Below are 14,891 nucleotides of genomic sequence, written 5' to 3'. Positions count from 1 at the left end.
CGGCTAGCAGCTTTTCGACTTCCACCTTGATTTGTTTCTCAACCTCTGGATGAAAATTCCTTCGTGGTTGTACAACAGGTCTTGCATCGAGCTCAATATTCAGCGTATGACTTACCAAGTTTCGATTAAGGCCGGACATCTCTTCATAACTCCAAGCAAACACATCTCGAAATTCTTTCAATAACGACACCAAAGCCTCCCTTTCTTCCCCCGTTAAATGAACACTGACAGAGATGGGTCTTAGGATAGAGGGGTCATCACTTAGATTAATTGTTTCAGCCGCTCACCATCGCTGAGCCATCTTGCATGTGCTTGGGTGCTGTCATTGGTTCTTGGAAAGGACAAGGCAAGGGTGCCTCGCCATCTAGACTCTCGCGGCTATCCGCTTGCATAGCTTCTCCACCATACTCGGGCTTTCCGTAGGATACGGCCAAGCCCCAATCCCGCCATAAGCGATATACAAGGCGCCCATCCGGCAAGCGTGACCTTTGAGCATTGAGGGTGATCGTAGGCATGGTTGTTGGCCTCCGAGTGCCTTTTTCTTTCTCGATCAACGATGGTTATGAGCTCCTCGTTGCTCAGATCACGAATCTCGGTCCACGATGGCAGGTAAGTCCCAGAATTCTTGGATGGGTTGCTTCCGGCGCTGTGCACTCGGTGTAGAATTCTCACGGAGTAGTGAGCTTCGCTTTGATTGAACGGTGCTTGATTCCCTGGTATACGGAGTGGTCTTAGCCCAATTCTTCCCTTTACACATTGATGGTACGTAGAGACCACAAGTTTATGTTTGTTGAGCCATGGCCTTCCCAACAAAGCATGATAAGCCACATCTACGTCCACCACATAGAACTTGGTAAGTGACCGGATGGGCCCTACCTTCAAATTTACTTGCATATATCCAACCGTAACCTCACTTTGATTCCCAAAACCGCTAATGCTCGTTTGGGACTGCACGATCTTGGATAGTGGAATACCAGCTGTAAGTATGCATGAGGCAAGATGTTAATGTAAGAACCTGTGTCTACCAGAGCCCTCCGTATGAACACATCATTGATTTGTCCCTCCAGGTAAAGCGGCCTCCTATGATCCGGGTATGGAACTTCCATGTCCTCGTCTGTGAAAACGATAGCATTGTTATTTTCCAAGAATGACCTTTGAGGTTGAGCAGTGAAGCAATGGGGGTTGGCTCCTGCAGAAATATTCATAAGGGCTACAGCACTGCTTCCTCGCTGAGGCCCGAAACCAAGTTGGTCAAAGAGTGACTTAACTCTAGAATTCCTCTAGAGGGCCTGTGAAGCTGTGGGTCCTTGCTTTGAACTCCAGATATCGCTTCCATTACATCGCCTCGGCACTGTAAGGGAGTGAAATGTCACAGCAGACGTTTCTGCTGTCCGGACGAGGCTTTCCGGCATTGTTCTTCCGGCATGTCCAACATGAACACCCCATTGTCTGCACAGTCATCCCATCCATCAGCGAGTGGCCATGGCGTGTCATAGCTTGACGGTTTCGAGTATTTGCACCAGTAAGCTTTATCCATGTTTCCACAAGGCTCCCAAATAGCCTCCGGTGGCTTTGGATCATTCCTCCATGGGTGGCATAATTCGTCATCGTCGAGCAAATCATCTGAACACGTAATAACAAAGCAGCTGTTTCTTTCCCCCTTCGTTTTGGCAAAGGGTCCTCATAAATAGCCTGCTTCCTAGAGGGAAGCTCAAGAACTCCCTCATGTATTTTGCCATGTAAGATCCTCCTTAAACTCTGACAAGCGATGGTCGGATGTCCTACAAACTGGTGATAGCGATGTATCGGGATCACTTTTTTCTTCCACTGGTGGGGACCTTGTAGGGCCTGAGAGGTTTGATTGCGCCGTCAGCAATCATTGTGTCGAGGATGGCATGAAACTCTTCATCTTTGCAAGGCAATGGCGGGTACGTCTCCCTATCTTTTCGTTTGCGTGAGCTGTAGTCGTTAGATGGCTTCTCATCCGTGGCTAACACCTGATGTGATTCCTTCTTCTCACTCCTCCAGCCCCTTTGTCCAGTCGGTTTGACAGACATGCTTGTCTTTCTTACCGCTTCCAGCAGCCGGGAAAATTGGCTGATGCCGATATTTTCCAAGTATACTCTATAGTCCGCCACAATGTTGCTGATGCAAATCTCAACAAGTGCCTCCTCATCTTTTTCGTCATAGCAATCGAGAGCCAAGTCCCGGAATCTTCTCACGAAGTCCACGGGATCCTCCCCTTGCTTTTGGCGAGTGTTGTTGAGCTGCGTGGTGGTGACCCTCTCCTCGTGCTGAAAATATTTTTTACAAAACCTGCTCGCCAAATCGTCCCAGGAACGCATAGAGCCTGGTGCCAACGTGGTGTACCATGTATAAGCCCGATCGGTGAGGCTCTTTGAGAATTCTCGGAGTCGCAAATTATAATCACCAGCGTGCGGCCCCAAAGCATCAAGGAATCGGTTGACATGTTCCTTCGGGCTTCCTTTCCTCCCATCGAAGAGAACAAAGGTTGGTGTTTCGTAACCTTTGGGATAGGGCTGCTGGAGTAAACTTGTCTGGGTACGGTGGCTGAGGAATGTACTTCCAATCCTCCTGACTTCGACTAAGCTCCTTTTCCAGCATGGCAACGACATCCTCCTGAGTGACAAAAGACGGTCCCCTTTGTTCGACCCTTTTCCAGCAGCGGCAGATTCTTCTTGCGACGTCTATCCTCTTCGTTTGGCTTGGAAGCAGCATTTTTTAATTCTTTGATAGTGTCCATCATCTCCTTCTGGGTTTCCCCCATGGCCTGCATAGCCGTGATGAGATCAGTGAGGGTGAAGGCTTCCTCACTTGCACGCTCTTGTCCTCTAGAGGAAGCATTTTGCCTTGATTCAGAATCACCATGGTCAGGTCCATCTTGGGAGGCCATGGTGTTGCTTCGGGTTTTCTTTCTTGGAGGCATCAGTAAAATGGCAGCTTGTTCCCAAGCAGTGAGTCGCCAATTTATGTAGGGAGTTTGTTCCAAAGAACTGACGAATGGGCACAGGCTCTTGTGAGAAGGCAACGAAAATCCCCAAATGCCTGAGTTCGAAAAACAAGCTCCCAAGAGAGTTTTTAGAAAATCTAATGAGATTTTAAAAGAACACTCTCAGGATCACTTCACTAATACCCAAATAAGCATGAGGATTTCATTAATGGCTTAGCTTGAGGAGCATGTGGCATGGGAGCTAAGCTTTCACAAGTTTAGCAATTTGAGAGAGAGAAAACAGCGTGGGTTTCTTACGGAGGAAATATCAGTGCGAGCCCTATCCTAAGAAGAAGAAAGATGAACAGAAGAGAGGTTTGGGTGGCTTGAGAAAATTCCAGATTTGCTTGACAAAGCTTGGTCAAGGTCTGGATCATTGAGTTGTGGATGGATTTTCTGGGTAACAAAAAGTCTCCTTTTATAGGCGTTAGGAGCTCCAATTTCGTCTGGTTTTCTTCTTCCTTTTTCCTTGGCAGCTCCTACCTAGCTCTATTTTGATGAATTTCCCCACCCAAGGAGCATGGGTAAGGAACCCTTTATGGTTCCAATGGTTTGACGCAGCTGGGCTTTCCCATAGAGGGAAGGCGCCACCTGCTTTCCTTATGTTTTCTCCAAGGCGAGCTTACAGAGGAAAAGGGGAGAGATGGAGCCTTTGTCCGATGGACACTTCCCTCACCCCATGGATTTCCTCCTGGTCTTGCCATGGCTCCATTGTTTGGAATTCAAACGGGAATAGGACTTGACGCCTTGATTTTTGTAAGTTGTTGGGTTTGGGCTTGTACATATGGTATTGGGTCCTCTGGCTTTGCTGCTTCTAACGTTTGGCAGCTTTGTCAACTTTGGAAAGGCTTTCCCTTTAATTCTATTGATGTGGGCTGGGCTAAATATTTTGGTGGGTTCTTTGGTGTCTTCCTAGAGCATGGGTCAATTTTTCTCCTCTCTCTCATGCTAACCCATATGCTTGGGTTCTAGGAACGGGCTTGAGTTCCAAAGCCCCCAAGTGGCTTTGAAACCTACGTTCCTTGAACCCTCAATGGGCCCCGTGATTGCTTGTCACCTTTCATACCACAACCTTCTCAGTAAGCCCCGGTTGATTTCGTGGCTTGGGCCCACTTAAGCTCGTGACGTAGCTTGGTATTAGAATGCGCATAATTTCTATGCTCGTGCTTGGGGTTTTATTATGCCATGATAGGCTAGAGTCGGGCCAAGTAGCACCGAATGAGCATGTGAGCGTGATTTAGTAATATCGGTATGTCCTTGGCTTCTTCTGCACGTGCTTGTTTGGCATGATTCGTGGCTTGTAGCTTGTGTTGGCGACTCTTATAAATTTCCTTTTACCCCGATTGAGCTTATTTTGCATCCAATTACCCTATATTGGGCTAAAGATTAATTTGGGCTTAGCCCCTTGGATTTTTGGGCCTCAACACACGTAACTAATAAATACTTAGGTACTTTATATACTTGTATTTTCTACTTCACCCCCCCACCCCAGAACTTTGCGATTCTAGCTCCACCCCTACTCACTAGTCCAGGTCTTTTCTAAGGATGGTTTACCTTGCCCTCCATTTGTACTATGATTTTGTTAATGTCTAGCTACATGGGTACCTTAGTTGTTCCCTGGTCAGTGCCGGCCCTGAGGGTGGGCAAAGAAGGCAAAGGCCATAGGCCGCATATTTGTAGGGCCCCAAATTATAAAGAAAGAAAAGAAAAGTTTGTAAAGAAAGATGGACAAGGTGTTTGTAAAGAAAGAAAAGTTTGTTGGGTGTGTTTGAAGAAAGTAATGGAGGGAGAAAGAAGCCAAGAGATCAGGAAGAATTCAAGTAAGTGGAGGTACAGTACTACCACATGGCACTTGTCAGTGATAGTACGCACCTATAAGACGACAACATATGGACAACAACTCCAACAAAGATAATAACGTTTTGTTTTAGGGTTAATCGTTTTATTAGTCCCTGAATTTAGACCCGATTTGCATTTGAGTACCTCAATTTCCAAAATGGTTCTCGTGGTCCTTTAACTTTAGTTTCGTTACGACAAATGGTCATGCCATCAATTTCGTTAGCTTTTCTGTTAAATGCAGGGGCAAAATGATACTTTTGTATCAAAATTGATTAACTTATGAATAAAAAAAATTAAAAAAACTAAAAAAACTAAAAAAATAAAATTAAACTCTCTCTCCCCCTCTATCCTGATTTCTACTCCCCCCAAACTTTATTATTATTATTTTTTGGGTTAGTTTTAATTTGATTTTCTTTTATTGTTATTTTAAAGATATGATTTTTTATTCATTTTTTTGGTTTTAATATAAAAATACCATTTTGCCCCTGCATTTAACATAAAAAGTTAACAAAATTGACGGCATGACCATTTGTTCTCATTGAGCCGACGTACGTGGTTGGCAAAGGGGACTGGATGGTCACTTTTGCCACGTGACTAGCGAGGTCCACGTATTTTGTTCTCACTAAGCAGATGGGCTCGGTTTATACCTAGCGTCAACAGAGATGTTAGTGGTGGATAAGGACAATGGTTGGTTAGATGAGAACATGGATGTGGGCAAGGGATTTGGGATTTTGTTCATTGGAGCTTAGGAAAGGGTTTCTAGGGAGAGAAAGAAGGGGAAGGTAAACGAAGAGAGAAAGGAGAGCATTTTGACCATTTTTTGGTGGTAACGTTTGTAAGAGCACTTCCACCAGTTAGCCCCTTGCCATGGCAAGGGGAGCCCTAGGGCGGTACTATTTACGTGAATAGTAGCTGCCTAGCAAAAAAAAAAAAAAGTGTTTCCAGCAGTGCAAGGCTTGCCATGGCAAATACTATTCATTTTTTGGTTTTTTTCACAACTTTGTTTACTTAAACAATTAATTTAGATAATATTTTCGGATAAGATTTTTGGGTTCCTACGTGTCAATACTATTCACATCGGATTAGATTTTCGGTTTCAAATTTCAAATAAATTTCATATAAATTTCAAAATTCAAATTCCAGATAAATTTCAAATTTCAAATTTCATGTGAATTTCAAATTTCAGATAAGATTTTCACCCTCTAAAATTGCGCCACGTGTCATCTCTATCTGCCTAAATTTTTCTATAAAAGCAGAGGCTCAGCTCATACCTCCCACACCATATCTTCTCTACATCTTCATTTCTCATATTTTAGATTTCATTTCTCAGATTTTAGATTTTATTCTCCATTCTCAATGTCAGACGACATGGAAGAGGTTTTGGAGAGGCAAGAGCGAGAAAGGCGAGCAAGAATGCGTCGAAGAGCTGCAAGCAAAAGGGCGCAGAGAGAACTAGGTGAGCAACTTGGTGTGGCCGTTGCTTTGCTGGAGGAAGAAAACCAGAGCCGCCGTGGTTCACGAGAAGGCCGGGCACCGAATGTGGACAGATATAGACATTCTCGGGGTAAGAATCTTATGGAAGATTATTTTATCCCACAATCTCTGTACTCTGATGTTCATTTTCGAGCAAGATATAGAATGCAACCCCATTTGTTCAATAAAGTCATGCATGATATTTGCAATTATGATGACTACTTTGTTCAAAAGAAAATTTGTCCTGGAGATTTGGGGCTGCTTCCCGATCAAAAGTTCACATTGTGATACGAATGTTGGCGTATGGGTCATCTGCTGATTAGGTGGATGAGATTGCCCGGATGGGGAAGTCTACTATTTTGGAGAGCTTGGTGCGATTTTGTGATGCAGTGGAAAATCTGTACACCAGAACTACCTGCAGACCTACGCCCAGGGACCTGCAACGGCTTCTACAAAAAGCTGAGTCTCGTGGATTTCCTGGAGAACTAGTGTAGCATGATCCGTTAGTTAGAGACGATAGTTTCATGCATCAGATGATTGAGCGCTACACGGAGATACAATCGTCATATATTCATGAACACCGTCAAATGGACTTGATGGAGCATTTGTGGGCGGTGAAAGGCAATGAAGGACAATAAAGTAAAGTGAAGATGTGTTTTTAATGTATTATGTTTATGTTGTATTTTTAGTTATGCTTTGTTGTTTTTTTATGCTTTAGTTGTGGTTTGTTTATTTTTTATGCTTTGGTTGTGGTTTGTTTATTTTTTATGCTTTGGTTGTGGGTTGCTTTTTATGTATGGAATGTTTTGAATAAAAAGGAATGTTGTTGAATATTTTCTTCATTCACTAAAAGAAAATGAATACAACTCATAAAATAAAATACATGAATTACAACTACTTTTTTAAACAAAACAAAAAATACAATGAAATGAAAGGCAAGCAAACTAACTTAATGGTACAATGAAATGAAAGGCAAGCAAACTAACTTAATGGTTTTGATCATTTAACCAATCCGTGTTGCTAGGTCCATCGTCACGAAAAAGTCTTCATCTCATAACATCCCTTCGTTCTAACTTCCAAAATTGTTTTGTTTCGGGGGACATATGGGTTGTATCCATAGCCATGGTTTCCCGATCATTTTTTTCAATCTTTCCTTGGCGTACATACTCCCTTTCTTTTGCATATTCTACTTCTATTGCCCTATCGTGCTCTTGTTGTTTCATATCCATTTCAATTCTCATGGCTTGCATCTTTGAAAGCTCCTCCAAATATTTAGATGTATTCTTGGTAGAATTACTTCCTCTCTTCTTCTTCGCCGCCTTCCTCCCAATAGGCCTCGGCTCTTTTTCGATAGGTGAGTCTTGACTCATTGGGGAATCCATAGGTGAATCTGATGTCGGTGTCTCATGGAGTGGCATCTCGTTCAACACTATCGTTGGACCTGTTAGAATAATTTGGAATCTCTTACAATTCTTCACCACCTCCCAACATAGGGTATGGTTGAAACTTTTTTTCCCTTGCCCAGTAGCACCAAAAAACATTTGTGCTTGCATAATCTATACAAAAAAAAAAAAAAGGAAATGCAAGTAACTTTAAAAAATATTGGCAATGCAACAAGTATAAAAAAAAAGAAAACACAAGAAACTTTAAAAAATATTGGCAATGCAACAAGTATAAAAAAAAAAGGAAATACAAGAAACTAAAACAATATTGGCAATGCAACAAGTATTAAAAAGTAATGGAAACGCAAGAAACTTTAACCATTTATTAGAAATGCAAAACAAAATATAAATATTGCAAGAAACATTCATATTAATATTGGAAATACAAGAAATATTAACATAATATATAAATTGCAAGAAACATTTAAATAAAATTTAATATGACATAGAAATTAATAAAACAAAAATTACAAATAATTTACCTCACTGCTAAGGTTTTGCTCGCTTCTATGGTTGTTCATCACTTTTGTCAAGGCATCTCTCCATTTTCCCAGCTCTTTATTAAGAATTTTCCACCTACTAGATAATGCCTGATCCGTACGGGTCGAACCAATTATCCTTTCACAAAATTCCTGATGAATTTTTTTCACATATGACAGATTTGATCTCATTGCCCGTTCACGGGACAATGACTAACTTGGAGCCAAGCCTCACACAAGCTAATATCTTCCGTCATGCTCCATGCCCCTCCTCCAGTTTCACTAGAAGAACCCATAATATGATAGAGAAAAAAACAACTTGAAAGAGAGAAAAAAACAACTTGAAAGTGAAAAAAATTTGACTAGAAAGTGAAAAATAGTAGAATGAGAAGAAAATGTATGAGGAGTTGGTGTTAAAAGTGAAGAGTATTGGTTGGTATTTATAGAAAAAAAAATTCAATATTTTTTCATATTTTTTTAAATTTTTTCCGATTTTTTCATTTTTTATTGGGCCAAAAATTGTCCTGCTGTTGGATTCTTGGAAAAAATGATTGGAGAGCCCAGGAGCTTCCACGTGGCATAGAGCCGTTGGGGTTGCTTTTATATTTTTTTATTCGCGAAAAATGGCTGTCGTTGGATATGTTTAAAAGCAAATCGGATGGCCCAAAGAAATGACACGTGGAATCATGCCGTTGGTCAGAATCGATAGGCGTGTCAAATTTTTTTAAACTGGTGACGCTGTAGAACTTTAAAAATTTAAATAAAGCATGCTTAGCCCAGGGTTTGTGGCCCCCTTCTTGCCCTGGCAGCTACTTGTTGCTGGAAACCACATTTTGGGTTTGCCCCCCTCCAACCCTCCCCTTGGGCCCCTTTCTGCCAATGCTCTAACATGCAATGCAAGTGATGGTTGGGTTGTCTTTAGCGTTTTCAACCATTTGAGTTGGTTACCTTTTTGATGGGATTGATTTCAGAAAGGAAACGAAGGGATGGGGAAGTTGGTGTGTGGTGTTGGCAGAGAACAAAATACGTAAGTAAGAAGACATTTGAACTCTAAACTCTTTGTGCTGCGTGGCTATTCTGTATCCAGTCATTCCCTTTGTAGAGAGTTTCTTGTGCGTGTTGAGTGTGAGCCCATTTGATCCGACATGACATAGCTGACAAAGTCAATAAGTTGTGTATTTTTTGGTTCATTTTTCCAGCATTCATACCAGAGTAAATGCTATTATGCTATGTTTAAAAAGAACAAAATGATTTGCATGACCATTTGTTTCATTGAGCCGACGTACGTGGTTGGCAAAGGGGACTGGATGGTCACTTTTGTCACGTGACTAGCGAGGTCCACGTATTTTGTTCTCATTGAGCAGATGGACTCGGCTTATACCAAGCGTCAACAGAAATGTTAGTGGTGGATAAGGACAATGGTTGGTTAGATGAGAACATGGATGTGGGCAAGGGATTTGGGATTTTGTTCATTGGAGCTCAGGAAAGGGTTTCTAGAGAGAGAAAGAAGGGAAAGGTAAAGAAAGAGAGAAGGGAGAGCATTTTGACTTTTTTTTGGTGGTAACGTTTGTAACATGCAATGCAAGTGATGGTTGGGTTGTCTTTAGCGTTTTCAACCATTTGAGTCGGTTACCTTTTTGATGGGATTGATTTCAGAAAGGAAATGAAGGGAAGGGGAGGTTGGTGTGTGGTGTTGGCAGAGAACAAAATACGTAAGTAAGAAGACATTTGAACTCTAAACTCTTTGTGCTGCGTGGCTATTCTGTATCCGGTCATTCCCTTCGTAGAGAGTTTCTTGTGCGTGTGTGAGTGGGAGCCCATTTGATCCGACATGACATAGCTGACAAAGTCAATAAGTTGTGTATTTTTTGGTTCATTTTTCCAGCATTCATACTAGAGTAAATGCTATTATGCTACGTTTGAAAAGAAAAAAAAAAAAAAGCACTGGGAATGTAAGGAAAACGTTTGCACCAGCCGGGAATCGAACCCGGGTCTGTACCGTGGCAGGGTACTATTCTACCACTAGACCACTGGTGCTAATGCTTTGTTGTGTTAAAATTTATAGATTCTACTAATTTATCAGCTTGGGTTAGTTGGAGTTACTCTGGAAACAGGTATGAAGAGTTGGTTTTAATTTCGCGTACACAATTTTATTTGTAGGTTTGCAAGCATCCTCACTCATATTGTTTATCCAAACTTATCAATGTGGTGTCAGTTAGATTGACCCAGGTTTTTGGTGTGCTTTTAAGTGGTTTTGAATTCAAAACCCCATGGTGCGCTCTTAAGTGGTCTTGGATTCAAACCCCATGATATTAGTCTGTGCGTGAGGTTTTCTCCTCCCTTTTTCTAACTTCGGCATAATAAAAAATTACAATCCAAACTTGAAAGCCAATTGTCTTCGAATTTTGTGCAGCCCAAAAAATGATTTACGAAATTTTACCTTTCCCATTCCTTTATATCAATATATCCAGAAACCTTTAAAATTTAACAAAAACACATCCATTTGCATGAAGACAATGCTAATGAAATGAGTGAGATCACATAGCCGGAGTAATGTGGACAGATTATATTTAGAATCATTAGTCTTAAAATTTATTTAATCTAGAATATTTTAATTTAATATGTATTATTTAAGACTTGAAAACCAATTAAACTTTTCGATCATATATGTAAGGTATTAAAATATGAATGTTAAAATAGTATGTTTAATATAATTTTGATAATGTTTATCAAAATATCTTAATTATAAAAAAATGAAAAAAATTGTTTTCAAGAATTCAACCAAACAAGTTTTCAAATTTTAAAGATTCAAAAACAATTTTCAAGTTGCATACTAAACAACTTTTTGAATATTAAAAAATGAATTAGAGAACTCCTTGTTTTTAAAAAAAATCACAGTTTTTGAGTTTCCTACTTGGATAGGATACCGAGTAGGAAATTTCTGTCATCCAGCATTACGCTTTCTTTTTCAGTGACCCCTGAACTCTACCATAAATTTAAGTCAATCAAGTCAACTTTTGAATTGTCACATAATTGATTCATTTGGGAATCAATTCCCAACAGCTAATAAAATTTGCTTATCGTTTGTTTAACTCTGATCCACTTAGCTGATATGTGCTTAAGTTATGTTTACAATAATGTCGAAATAGATTCAGTCAAACAAGGTCATTCGTCCCACTCATCAGTGGCTCTCGGTCTTAAGCTGGCCCTCGCCCGAATTAGCAGCTTCAGTTGTTTCTTTCTGGGATGTGCATCATCTCTGCTCATAACACCCAACTCCAACTGTACCACTGATTGCTGCTGCACCCAGTCAAAGTCGTTAAGATCAGAATAATGCTATAAGCCGCAAATAAACGTCCTTCCATGCCACATCTTGAAAGAAAAAGAGTAAACAAAAAAAAAAAAAGACGTACAAACAGGATACCCAACTTTACAGGGGAGATTAGTACCTGGTGCATCTTCTTTTATCATTTTAGCAGTGATGCAATTCAAACAGATAAACGTTTGAACAAAACAACCATCTTGAGATTCCTTGGATATGTTTATGGAACGTGTAGTCCCTACGGGCCCAGCTTCATCTATCTTTCAATTCATATCAAATGCTGATACCCAGGTACTACGCATATCTCTGTCCCCGGATAACAAAGCGAAATATATCTCATAATGTAGGAAGCACAGATTCATCAAGTAACAAGAAAAAACCTAGAAATGATACCATTAAGAACTCAGCATCATCATTTCAGAAAAACTGTGCAACATTCTTGGATCATACAAAATGCATAGGTCTGAGAAAATTTACCATGATGGTGGTACCCGAAATGCAAGTTCAGAGAAACCAAAACTAACAATTTCTGTCCAAAATATCTCAATAGAGCACCACACAAGATTCAGCTACGTGCCTTCATTCTAGGGTTTGCCCACAAGACAATTTTCTATAACTTCATCACAGAGCTCAAGAGTAATGTCCATGTTACCTTCTTCATAGTTCATATCAACAAAAATGTTGTATGTTTCTCTATCTGCAACTACACCATGTCTCCGCATCTCTTCAAAGAGTTCCCTTGCCTCCGCAAATTTCCTTTTCTTAAAAAGACCCTTTATAAGTGCACTGTAACAACTTGCTGTGGGAATAAATCCCTTTCCTGCCATTTCCTTATGCAAAAACCACGCCTCTTTCATATTCCTTGCCTTACAATGCCCTTTTATTAAAATGTTATAGGAGTTGTTATCAGGCATTACCCCACCAGCACACATGCTCCTATACATATCAGTTGTAGTACGCATATTATTTCTAATGCAGTACTGCTTCATGAGAGAATTATAAGTGCCGGCATTAGGCACTATACCCTTCTCTAACATCCACTTAAGTAGCCTCTCACCATCTTCTAGCATTCCTGACATACAAAATCCATTCATTAGCACATTGAATGTCACAACTGTAGGTTGAAGCCCTCTATCGAGCATCTCACGCAAGACATTGTGCGCCTTAGCCATCTCCCTTATCTTACAATATGCATCCATCAGAGTAGTATAAGTAACAGTATCAGGATGGGGCCCAGCAACCTGCATTTGTTCCATTAATTTTTCCGCCTGCGCTATATTTCCTGATTTACAAAGGCCATTAACAATTGAGTTGTAAGTAAAGACATTAAGTTGAAGGCCTTTCCTGCACATCTCTTGAAGAAGCTCATTTGCTATGTCTACCTCCCCTTGTTTACAAAGGCCATCAGCGAGTGCCGTATAAGTGACAACATTTGGGCTAAGCCCCATACTAACCATCTGGTTGTGAAGAGAAAAAGCCTCTTTCATCTCACCTACTTTGCAATAGCCATCAATAAGTGCTGTATAAGTAACTTCATCTGGTTCTAACCCTCTGCTAACCATTTCATGGAAGAGGTTATCTGCTTCTGCCATCTTCCCTGTTTGACAAAATCCATGAATAATAGCAGTATACGTTATGTAATCAGGGATAACTTTCCTAAGCCCCATTTCGTCAAAAAGCCTACATGCGGCTTGAATATTTCCCATCTTACAGAAACCATCAATTAGAGTTGTGTAGACGACATTGTCAGGAAGTACTCCCAGAGCCATCATCTCCCTCAATATCACTTCTGCTTCAGATAGTTTACCAGTCTTACACAAAAGAAGTATTATGCTGTTATAGGTATAGGCATTTGGCTTCAATCCTTTTATTTTCATTTCATCTATGAGCTTCAACACCTTCTGTAGTTCTCCATCATAACAATATCTGCTGATTAAAGTACTATAACTTACAACATCAGGTATACAACCCCTCAACTCCATTTGCAGGAGTAAATGGTGAGCTTCTTTTATTTTCCCTAATCGGCAAAGAGAATGAATGATAATATTGTATGATGCGGTGTTCCAATGAACACCCACTTCATAATATTCATTGAAAAACTTTATTGCCATCTCAATCCCATCAAAGGTGCTTGATAGGAGAGTAAGAAATAAATTACAGGAATCAACAGAGATAACCAACCCATAGCTCAACAATTTATCAAAAAGTCTTCTCGCTTCATTGAGCATCCCACTTTCAACAATAACCTGGAAGAAAACATCAAACACATGGGGATCTGAACCCCAATCCTTATACGTGTATATCAACCGATCAGCAAAGTGAGTGAATGAAACACTAACATCTAACTTGGGTTTTACCCAAAACTTATGAATAAGCTCATGTGCCGTTTTAAGATCCTTGGATGCTGCAGCAATTTGTACAACAACGCAACGAGCTTCTAATGTTGGGTCCCTACGTAGGCATGCCCAGTCGTAGAAATCCAAAACTAGTTTATAGTCATTCTTAATATTCATGAGGACCCATATAAGGTGATCAGACCTGAACTGAGATTCATAAGGCTTCAGAATACGGCGTAAGGGCTCAGAGCAGCGAAGCTTTATTGTGTTGGAGATGCGTTGGACAAGTTCGGAATCGTTGATGGTCGGTCTCTTGGGGGAATAATCAGGAAAAGGCCTCGTATTTGTTGAGCCTGACGAGATTCCATGGCTTATACATCTCCTAAAGAATAGCGAAGAATTTACAGAAAGACTTAAGAAGGGACGATGTGAGGAGCTCTGAAAACAATAGAATGAGAAGATAGTGCTCCTCTTCATATCTGTAGGAACCCATCAAGACAAATTTGGGGACCCTATTCTGGTGATGCAACGGCTCTCCTCCATTACCTGTAAAGCAACAATTACTCACACTCAATGTACATACACTCGTCAAAACCATAGTTTCCTAATTCGCTCACCCCCTACGAATTTCAATCTGGATCGAACGTACCCAATCGCGGTACGGTATCGATTTGGAACGAAAGATTTAACGACTCAGTTCCAGAGGCGAGAACAGTACCTGATAGACGACGTCGCTGCTACAGAACAGTACCTGACCGCCCACAGCAGACGAGCAATCGAGGGCACATGAGGGAGAGTGCTATAGCTGATGAGCCCACGTTTGATTCTTGGTCTCTTGGAAGATATTGGGTTCGGAGACGGTTTTTTTGTACGAATGGATTCGAAGAGGTGGGATGCGTGATAAATGGATAGGCGTAAGAGCAGTTCCAGCGGACAGCCCAGCCCAGGCAAAAAGGCCCCTATCTCCCAAAATCAGCTCCAGCGGTGACA

The 14,891-nt window shown here is 40.9% G+C and overlaps 1 protein-coding gene and 1 non-coding gene across 4 annotated transcripts; both read right to left on the bottom strand.

Moving 5' to 3' along the window:
* Positions 1-10,209: 10,209 nt before the first annotated feature.
* TRNAG-GCC (transfer RNA glycine (anticodon GCC)) lies at positions 10,210-10,280 on the bottom strand. The gene has a single exon. It is a non-coding gene; the product is annotated as a tRNA-Gly (tRNA).
* Positions 10,281-11,253: 973 nt separating this feature from the next.
* Positions 11,254-14,776, bottom strand: LOC103328309 (uncharacterized). Of its 3 annotated transcripts, XM_008230696.3 has the most exons (4): positions 14,620-14,776; positions 12,043-14,447; positions 11,693-11,945; positions 11,254-11,543 (listed from the first exon to the last, which is right to left on the bottom strand). In XM_008230696.3, the coding sequence occupies exon 2, from the start codon at positions 14,376-14,378 to the stop codon at positions 12,150-12,152; it is 2,229 nt and encodes a 742-aa protein (XP_008228918.2). In that variant the 5' UTR covers positions 14,379-14,447; positions 14,620-14,776; the 3' UTR covers positions 11,254-11,543; positions 11,693-11,945; positions 12,043-12,149. The 3 variants fall into 3 exon arrangements, with proteins under 3 accessions (XP_008228918.2, XP_088907093.1, XP_088907094.1); XM_089050967.1 differs by having other exon boundaries at positions 11,693-14,447; XM_089050968.1 differs by lacking the exon at positions 14,620-14,776 and having other exon boundaries at positions 11,693-13,840; positions 14,104-14,257.
* Positions 14,777-14,891: the final 115 nt, after the last annotated feature.

This window comes from Prunus mume, linkage group LG4, assembly GCF_029339155.1.
Source record: "Prunus mume cultivar Tortuosa linkage group LG4, ASM2933915v1, whole genome shotgun sequence".
NCBI lineage: Eukaryota > Viridiplantae > Streptophyta > Magnoliopsida > Rosales > Rosaceae > Prunus > Prunus mume.
The sequence above is the reverse complement of the archived record's forward strand: the minus strand, read 5'-3'. Positions and strand labels throughout refer to the sequence as shown.

Bases quoted from the DNA above. Each gene is read 5' to 3' on its own strand.
- LOC103328309 (XM_089050967.1), bottom strand. From the start codon at position 14,378: ATGAAGAGGAGCACTATCTTCTCATTCTATTGTTTTCAGAGCTCCTCA.